The sequence below is a fragment of the Cucumis melo genome, chromosome 5, assembly GCF_025177605.1.
Source record: "Cucumis melo cultivar AY chromosome 5, USDA_Cmelo_AY_1.0, whole genome shotgun sequence".
Lineage (NCBI taxonomy): Eukaryota > Viridiplantae > Streptophyta > Magnoliopsida > Cucurbitales > Cucurbitaceae > Cucumis > Cucumis melo.
This window is the reverse complement of record NC_066861.1, coordinates 1,859,213-1,868,555: the sequence shown is the minus strand read 5'-3', so window position 1 is coordinate 1,868,555 and position 9,343 is coordinate 1,859,213. Positions and strand designations below refer to the sequence as shown.

Genomic DNA, 9,343 nt, shown 5'->3' with positions numbered 1-9,343 from the left:
TCAAATTTAAAATTTGAAAACATAACTTTTTTTTTTCTAAGAATTTTTGTTCATATGGTTTACAAAACGAAAGAGATTGTTGTAAATATAGTAAATAGATTCAATATATTTAAGTATATAACAAAATTTCAAAAAATTGTAAATATAGAAAATTTGTCGAAGTATAGAAGTTTATAAGCGATAGAAATATATAGCTAATATATTTTGCTATATTTGAAATTTTTTAAAAATGTTGCTATATACTAAAATATTATTTCTAATATTGCTATCAACTATCATTACCATAGGTTTGAATATAATTTTAGACAAAAAAATTATTTATTTGAGTTATTATCATAATTTATTTTAATATTTTTTGAAAATTGACATTTTGTAAGGTAGTACAAAGTTTACGTGCCTCTTGAGGTACTTTTACCATAATGCCCAAACAACTATGCAGTGGACTCGCCGTGCAAACAAGCCGATCAAGCCCCAACTCTCGACATCAGCGGAATCAAACAACTCTCTTCCTTCCATCCTCCTTCCACAAATTGAGACGGTGGAGAGAATTTCTCCCTTAATCGACGCCTCCAACAATTTTGAATGTTCCTCATCCAAGGTCGGAAGGTTTCTGAGTTTTCCGAGCGTTAAATAAAACCACAAGCTTCCCCTCAGCAGAAAGAAATGGCTATCCTGTATGCCGTCGTGGCACGAGGTACGGTGATTTTGGCGGAGTTCAGTGCCGTTACCGGAAATACTGGCGCCGTCGTGCGTCGGATCCTTGAGAAGCTTCCGAATGAAGCAGACTCTAGGCTCTGTTTCTCTCAAGAACGCTACATCTTTCACATTCTGAGATCCGATGGCTTAACCTTCCTCTGTATGGCTAACGACACATTCGGCAGTAAGTGTTTTTCTCCTTCTTATGTTATTGATTTATGCCTTTGCGCCTTTTCTATTCTACTGTGTTTGACCGATGATTGAGAATTGAGTTAAGGCTTTCGATTTGGTGTCTGAGGGGAATAGATGGTGTTGATGTTCTGAATATCCATGGCCTTTCAACTTACCGTGATATTGAAAGTCGCGCCACTAGCTTTCTTTAGCTGTAGATAGTGGAATACTTGGCTTAATTAATTGTCATCACCTTCAATTAACTAATAGCATATTCTTAGTTTTGGGAACTTTCTACGTATGAGATTGTCAAGACTGTCAAGAGCGTAGGATTTTTCGTTTTTTAAGCTTCCCGAAGCACGTTATATTGAGAGTGTAGGATGAGGATTTCTTTGTTCTTGATCCGGTTTTCCTCTTTGGGCCTGAAAATAATCATCATCCTAGCAACTGATCCAAATTATGATTATTTTTATGCCAAAATAATTCTGAAGCAACTTCCTTAACTATTAGTTATCAGGTGCTCTATAGATTTAGATATCCGATTAGTTGATATCTGTTAGATTTCATTTCAGGTTTTAAGATCATTGGTACTTATCTTTTCTGGTTTTGAAGTTATTGGTTTATTGTTCCAGGGAGGATTCCTTTTTCTTATTTGGAAGATATACATATGCGGTTCATGAAAAATTATGGCCGAGTGGCTCTTTATGCTCCTGCATATGCAATGAATGATGAATTTTCAAGAGTCTTACATCAACAAATGGAATTTTTTTCCAGCAATCCCAGTGCTGATACCCTCAGCCGTGTTAGAGGTGAAGTAAATGAGGCAAGTATATTATTTTTATCCTGAACAAACGCAACTTCAGGGCATACTGCCAATTTAGTTAAGATCCCATTAGTTCTAGTGAATAGGGTCTTAGACCTTATCTTGTTCAATTCTACTAACACAGATTACTTCAAGCCTGTCTGGATTGATTTTTTAAGTGCTTAAAAAAGCATGTTTGAGTACTTAGAAAGTCAATCAAAATAAGGCATTCATCTGCTGGTAGAAGTTAAAATCGCTTAATTGCTAGAGAGCAGAAAATTTAAGGAACGCTGTTTTTTCCACTAATTTAAGCAACCACTTTAAGAGGATGCTTAGAGGCATTCATCCATCAAAAATTTAACTGTCCTCTAACAAAGACTCCTCCTTTCTTAAATGATTTTTTTTCTTGTCTGATGTGTCCCAACATATGATCAAGGCCTGGTAGATGCATCATTTTCTTCTTTTGTAAAGAATGTTGTAGACGCTAATCATTTTTGTGCATTGTTCTTTGTTCACTTCTTCTTTAGTCAAAATTTGTGGTGCTAAAGTTCTTATAAAAAAATATTGTGGTGCAACTGTAATATGATCTTTATAGCATTAGTATGGATCTATTACTTATACTCAGTGTGAATTTGTGTGTATGTGTGTGGTGGGTGGGTGGGGGGTTGGGGTTGTGAAGAGGGATGCTGGAAATTTGAATGGTTAGCATACTCTTATTCTCTTTTTGCTTTAATACACTGTTTTCTTAATTTTCCACTCCAATTCTTTGTTTCTATCAAATTGGTGTTGAAACACATTCATAATTGGGAATGGATCCGAAATTGAGGGGAAAATAGTTGAAACTTGACAGTGTGTAGCCTGCCAGTATCCTGTCAATTGCCTCTTCTGTTCGGCTGCAACTAAGGTTGAGTTTTTAATTTCAGTGCCTAGGTATAGTTTCATGAGCGTTGCGTTGCAGTTGCTCCTATTCAACTGTTGAGTTGCAGTTGCTCCTATTCAAGTTATGCATGCTTATGCAACCTTGTGAAATTCTTTTAAGGATCAGTTGCTGGTTTGCTCAAGCGAAAGGAAAATTTTGATGCCTGATGTTGTGATGAAACCAATTTAGCCTAGGGAATTTTTGAACTGCACTTGAAAGTGATCTGAACTTTTAAACCTTAAACCTTCAATTTTGCTTCATACACCAGGCCAACTCATTTTGGGAGATTTGAAATTCCCTATCTGTAGCATGATCTGCCTATTTCAGTCTTAAGTAGTTCTTGATCCAGGGGTTCGTTTAAGCTCTTCAATCAAGAAATATCACCTTTTCCGTCTAAACTCCACTGTTGAAAAGGTCAGAAACTTTTGTTTAGGTGCTCTACAGCAAATTTTTAAACTGTAGGCAGGGAAGGTATGATGAGAAAGAAGCTGTTTGATTCGTGTTATTATCCAACAAGTTTTAGGTTGGGGTAATAATGGAATCGGGAAGATTGTTTTTAGGAGTATATTGGTCAATACTATGAGTTTGGTAGCGTTAAGCATAGATGGAGTGGATGGGTGGTTAGACGTAGGAAATGCATATCAGCTAACATGGGGCTCAATCATAAAACTAATTGGCAATAAGAGGAACCCATCAATCTTACGAAGAGTGTGAGGTTTTCTGGTTTTTCTAATTTGGGATCCCCAACATGCTCATGGTGTCTCTTTTGGGTTCACCATTCTTGAATCAAATCCCAATTTTATTTTGGACCGAATGCATGTTTGAGTTTTATGAGCTCTAATTCCATATTAGATAATGTGAGGTTCCATCTCAAGACCAATTGGAGATCAAAAAGTAGCCCATCTTATGAATACCGTAAGGTTCTCAACAACGTAAGTGTGAGAGACTAAGGGAGATAGAACTCTCAAAATGTTATCATATCATCCTCATGTTTTCAATTTACTGTAATTATGAATTTTCTACTTCAGTTTCTGGATCCTATCATAGTGTTAGCATATCACCTTTTCTGTGTGGTACTTTTCGTAACTATTTTCTTTCAATAGTGCACAAACGAGGCCTGAAGACTGAAGGCCACCTTTTCTGCTAAAATTAATTGCCAAGCGTCCAGGAATTGTTACCATGCTTTCGTAACAGTTTTTTGTATCTGTGTATGCTTTTCCTCATTGTACCTTTGGCTTTTGTACCGTGTCTCTTTACTTCTTTCATGTTCTTAAATCTGGTTTGCAGGTACGGACAATTATGGTGGACAATATTGAAAAAATATTGGAGAGAGGTGATCGTATTGAACTGCTTGTTGATAAAACTGCAACAATGCAAGACGGTGCATTCCATTTCAAGAAACAGTCCAAGCGACTTCGTCGAGCTCTTTGGATGAAAAATGCCAAACTTTTGTAAGTAATTTTGTGGCTGTTTGGATTTCAGTTTATTATTATATTTTTTTAAACACTTTCAGATTGATTATTAAGAACCATTCTGAAAATCTAAAAATTGGTTTGAAAGAATATCATAGACGAATGTTCTAGTTTTATCTTTTATCTTTGTTTGTATTAATTTACAAATATAGTGAACTTAAATGAATTTGTTCACAAAAAGGTGTGTAAATAACTATTATAGAAAACAAGAAAAGCTACACAGTTTTATTTCCATTATCTATTATTTTTGTTCTAGAAACCTCATTCTGAAATCTTTTGTCAAACATGATCTTCAAGTATCTATTGGTTGTTTGTGTTACGGAACAGAATTATTGTCTAACATATCTTCCAAACACCCCTTGGAGTTCGTAGCATGGGTCTTGTAACTGGGATCTTAAACAATAATGATATATACCATTTTCAGCTTGACAATGCGACTAAGAAAAGAGGTTTTTGGGGTTACTGAAGACATTGGCGAATAATCAGTTTTTGGTTTCACGATTAAAATAGACTTGATGATGTTATAACTTAGTAAGGGCGTGGTCGTATCGATGATTAAGTCTGGCTTTTCAATATTATTTTGGTAGAGATTGAATCTTATATTTCCATCTTGACAGAGCCCTGATGACATGCTTGATCGTGTTATTGCTATATGCAATAGTTGCTGCTTTTTGCGGGGGAATTACTCTATCTTCTTGCAGATCTTAACTCACAAACGGGTATGCTTTGATAAATAGATTTGAACCTCATTTGCGGGACTTTCAAAATTGGAGAATGGATTCAGCGGCTTTGCACTATAGAAATCATAAACATATATATAATACCAATGTTCATAAAGCTGTAAACGTTCTAGATTTGCCCTTTGTAAATTCTTCTCCTGTGGTTGCAGTATGTTTGTCGCTGCTGCTATTGCTCCTGGAAAGCTTGTGAGTTTATTATACTTCTGCTTTTGACTCTTTTTTTCTTCTTCTTCTTTTTTTTTTTAAAAATATGTTTTGTAGATTGCTTGATGTTTACTAGTAATGTTATGTTTATTATTTGATTTGAAGATTTTGGTATTTCAAATGACATGTTTCACTTTTCTAGTCTCCTGGTTTCAATTGATTGAGTGGAAGGATCAGTCACAGGTTATTGATTTCTTCGTATTTTACTTTTTATTTTGCAACTCATAGAGTCCTTACCTAAGAGGTCATGAATTCAATCCATCGTGACCATCTTCCGTACCTAAAAATTGATTTTCTTGACACCCAAATGTCCTTATCAGATTAGTCAAGATGCGCATAAATTGGTTTAGACACACACTCACGGATATTAAAAAGATTTATTACAATTTGAGAGTGATTTCAAAACGAAAGGCTGAAAATCAAGAATTGTTAGGACTATTTTATCGTTGCCATTATTATTTTAATTGTTGGACTATCTTATTGTTGCCATTATTATTTTAATCAGACAATTAGTGGTCAAATTTCCTGCCTTTTGACAGTAACATCGAGAGTTGGAATGCAGAACTTTTATTTTAATTAAAAAAAAAAAAATTTCGTTAATTTTTAAGTTCAATATTTTCGTTATTTTCAAACCTTGTTAGTTGGGAGACGATCTTTTATATGTGTGCTTGCATGCATGTATATTTGACAGCCAATAATGCACCATTTGTAGCACTTTCTTTTGAAATCCTCATCATGGGATTGGTGATTCTACATTATATATTATTCTTAAATACATTGCTTTATGATTTAAATTAGACTAAAAAAATATTAACAAATGTAATTCAACTAACATCAAACATATACTAACTGAAACCTATCCGAAGTCTATGCTCTTAAGTTGACAGAGCAAATTAAAATTTTAATTTATCTTTCAATTATTGATTGGATTAGAAACATTAAACATCACTTTTTCCCCACATGGAATCTTAATTCATTATTTTTATTTACTGGACGGCTCACTAATATATATTTAAAATGAATTTTTCAAGATTTAGATATTAATTTAAAATTTTGAAGTAGGGTTTGGTTTTGTTTAAAGAAATATTTAACACATATTTATATATTTAAATGCCTTTAATACCTAATCTCAGTTCTCAACTTGATTGGTCAAGTGGAAATTGAAATTCCACATCTCTCCACTTTTGAAAAATATTAGTTTGACAATTGCATACATTTTTGTGGAAAATGGAAACTTTCTTTCTCTCTGTTTCTTTTTAATTAACGAAACATACTCTAAATAATTAAACAATTACACATATAGAGACCTAACCTCCCTCTATGAGAATGATAAAGCTAAGCAGAAAAAGCATCCCGTCAATGATGAGAAGTAATCTCATCGACTACCTAATGATTAGTCATTGAATTTTGAGATTGTTGTATTCGACAAAATTGAATCTTTTATATCTTCATCGACTCCGCCACAAATTTGAGTAGAGTTAATATATCTTCCTCTAGTAGTAATCGTAGCAATTACATAGATCAAATCCACCACCAAAGTTAAATACATACATAGCTCAAACCACCTATACTAATCTAATCACTATAGTTAAAGAAATTTTTATGTGTATATATATATTCATTGGCTCTTGCCATTCATACTAAAAAAAATGTTTGTGAAACAAAATTAGACTTCAAAATGAAGGGTATTAATTAATTTTAGATGCATTGTTCCCACGTCTAAGAAAATAGTAAATGTTCAAGTTGTCACTATTAGACTTAGAGGTTTTATTTTATTTATTGATTTATTTGTAAGAGTAGGTCTACTAAATTGGGGGTTTTAAATCAAATTGGCTTCAGAAAAAAACTTGTGAAAGAGCCAAACTTAGGTTATTTAATAAACTTAAGAATATAAAAATGCAAAATTGGAAGAAGTCAAAGTAGTAGTTAAGAAAAAAGAAAAACAATAATATATAATATAGTGGAAAATGACAATTAGAAAGAATGTGAAGGAACTCCAAAATTTCAAATGTTAAAGAAAAATAAAGAATTAGAAGTTGGGATGTGCCATACAGAAATTGCCAAAAATTGACACCTTTAATTATATGCTTAAAATAAGAAGAAAAAGAAAGAAAAAGTTGAGATTTAGTTAGAAATTAAGTGAAAAGTAGTCTTTCATAATCTTCACTTCACTTCGAAATTAGTTTAAACATACTTTTAGTCTCTTTCTTTTGTTGCTTTCTTTCTTACATATAAATATTTTCAATTTCTTTTTCCTATTCATGCAAATTTCTCTTACCTTATTAAATTGATAAATCTTGATTTCTATATAAAAAAGAAAAGGAAAAGAAAAATCTTTTTCATTCACTACAAATTCAATTGAGATCTTTTTCAATTTCATTTCTATGATTTCAAAATTTTGAGTTTGTTCCTTTTAATATTTTTATTAGTCTTAATTAGGTCATTTTACTTTTTAAGACTTTATAATTTAGTCCCTAAGATTAATTAATTTTCCAAATCAATCTCATACCATACATTTTTACTCACCTAATCATCATGGTGATGGCTAATTTTCCTTTTTTTTTCCCCCTAACTTTATACTCTAATATACTTTTGTTCCAAAAAAAAAATACCTTGACTTAATTAAAAAAATTAAATTAAAATATCAATTCATCTACTTACTTGTTATAATTTTAAAATATAGCCACTCATTTATTTCCCTGTTTGAAATTGGTTAGACAATAATAATATTTGAATATAGTCTAGAAATTGGTTTGTCAAAATTAAATTAAAAAAAAAAAAGTGAATTAAACCCAAATAATTGCAAATATCAAAATTCTAAAATTATGAATATATATATAAAAGAATGTCATGCGTGATCAATTCACTAGCGTTTTTATAGTTAATGACTCGCTTCTTACAACGTATGAGATCTATGTTTTTACTAACGTTAGAGTGCATCATCACAATTGTGTTAGAGATGACCATATTTATTTTGTTGTATCAGATTTGATACTGTATGAAGAAGAGATGATTAATTATGAATACATCATTTGTGAATTTAACTATAATATAGAAAATGCAATAAAAGGGAATTAGAAAGGAAAATAATTAAAATAAAAATGATGTATTTTATTTTGATTTTATTAGAAGAAATTGGCGTCAACATCGACGGAAAGAGGATGGCGACGGTGCCGATTACGACGTCGCTTTAGTGGATGAGAGAGAGCCGCGTTCATCTACGACGTCCGTTTGGGGATCAATATAGTGGCACGTGTTTTGCATGCGTCGCCTCCCATAATTTCTTCAATGGGCTCACAAATATATATATTATCTTTTTTCTTTAATTAAAATCTCTCTTTCTTGAAAAAGACATCTTTTGGGTTTAAAAAAATATATATATAGTAAACGGAAAAGATATTTATGAACAATTTTAAAAAGGAAAAAGTTCACTTACTCACAATATAAAATACTAATACTCTAATTAACACGCGATAAATCGATCACAAATATGCGATACACGATCGTATAGATTTTGATACATCATATTGGACATACCAATGCCCCGGATGAAGAATTTTGCCTTCAATTCATTGGATCTCAGGCATACAATGTCCCGAGATGAAAGGCATAAGTGTAGATCTACATGATCTTACTTCATTTTAAACGATGACCTTCAAATTTAAACGATCGTGTAGATCATGATACACAATCTCGAGCCTTAGTGGCATCATGATGGTCCGAAAGAATTATGTCTTTATTTTATTTGATCTCAAACATACATTGTCGTTAGATGTCCCGAGATAAAAGACTTCTGTCCTTTAGTTATTCGACCTTGGACCTTAATTGGCTTAAGATAGCTAAGGATTAATAAATCACAAAAAAGATATACATCATAAGTGCATATATAAATTTTATGAAAAAATGATCGCGCGTCATTGACTTTTCTTATTTTGTTACACGGACCATAATCATTTTGTTTTTTTTTTGTTACATTTATGTAAATTACCTTTTTTTTTTCTATTATTTTCTTAAAATTATGGTTAGCATTTATTCTTACATATTTATGCATTGTGTCAACTAAAATTAATAAAAAATTTCAAATGAATGTTTCTTTTTAACATTGACCATCTCCCTTTCACATAGATATGTGCAATTATTTTCACCTATTTTGGCTAACGTTGAATTCAAAGCACAACAACCATTAATGTATTCAAACATTTACGATAATTGTCTACAATTTCATATAAGATTAGAAATTTAAATGATGAAATTCTAAATCTGTATCGATTAATATATAATTTAGTGTTAGTAGAATGATAGAAATATATCACTCATAAATACTAGATAGTAATTAAAG

General features: G+C 31.8%; 1 protein-coding gene across 1 annotated transcript; it reads left to right on the top strand.

The window, feature by feature from the left end:
• Positions 1-419: 419 nt before the first annotated feature.
• LOC103491424 (vesicle-associated membrane protein 714) lies at positions 420-5,148 on the top strand. Its single transcript, XM_008451362.3, has 4 exons — positions 420-880; positions 1,500-1,690; positions 3,876-4,039; positions 4,678-5,148. The coding sequence occupies exons 1-4, from the start codon at positions 664-666 to the stop codon at positions 4,766-4,768; spliced, it is 663 nt and encodes a 220-aa protein (XP_008449584.1). The 5' UTR covers positions 420-663; the 3' UTR covers positions 4,769-5,148.
• Positions 5,149-9,343: the final 4,195 nt, after the last annotated feature.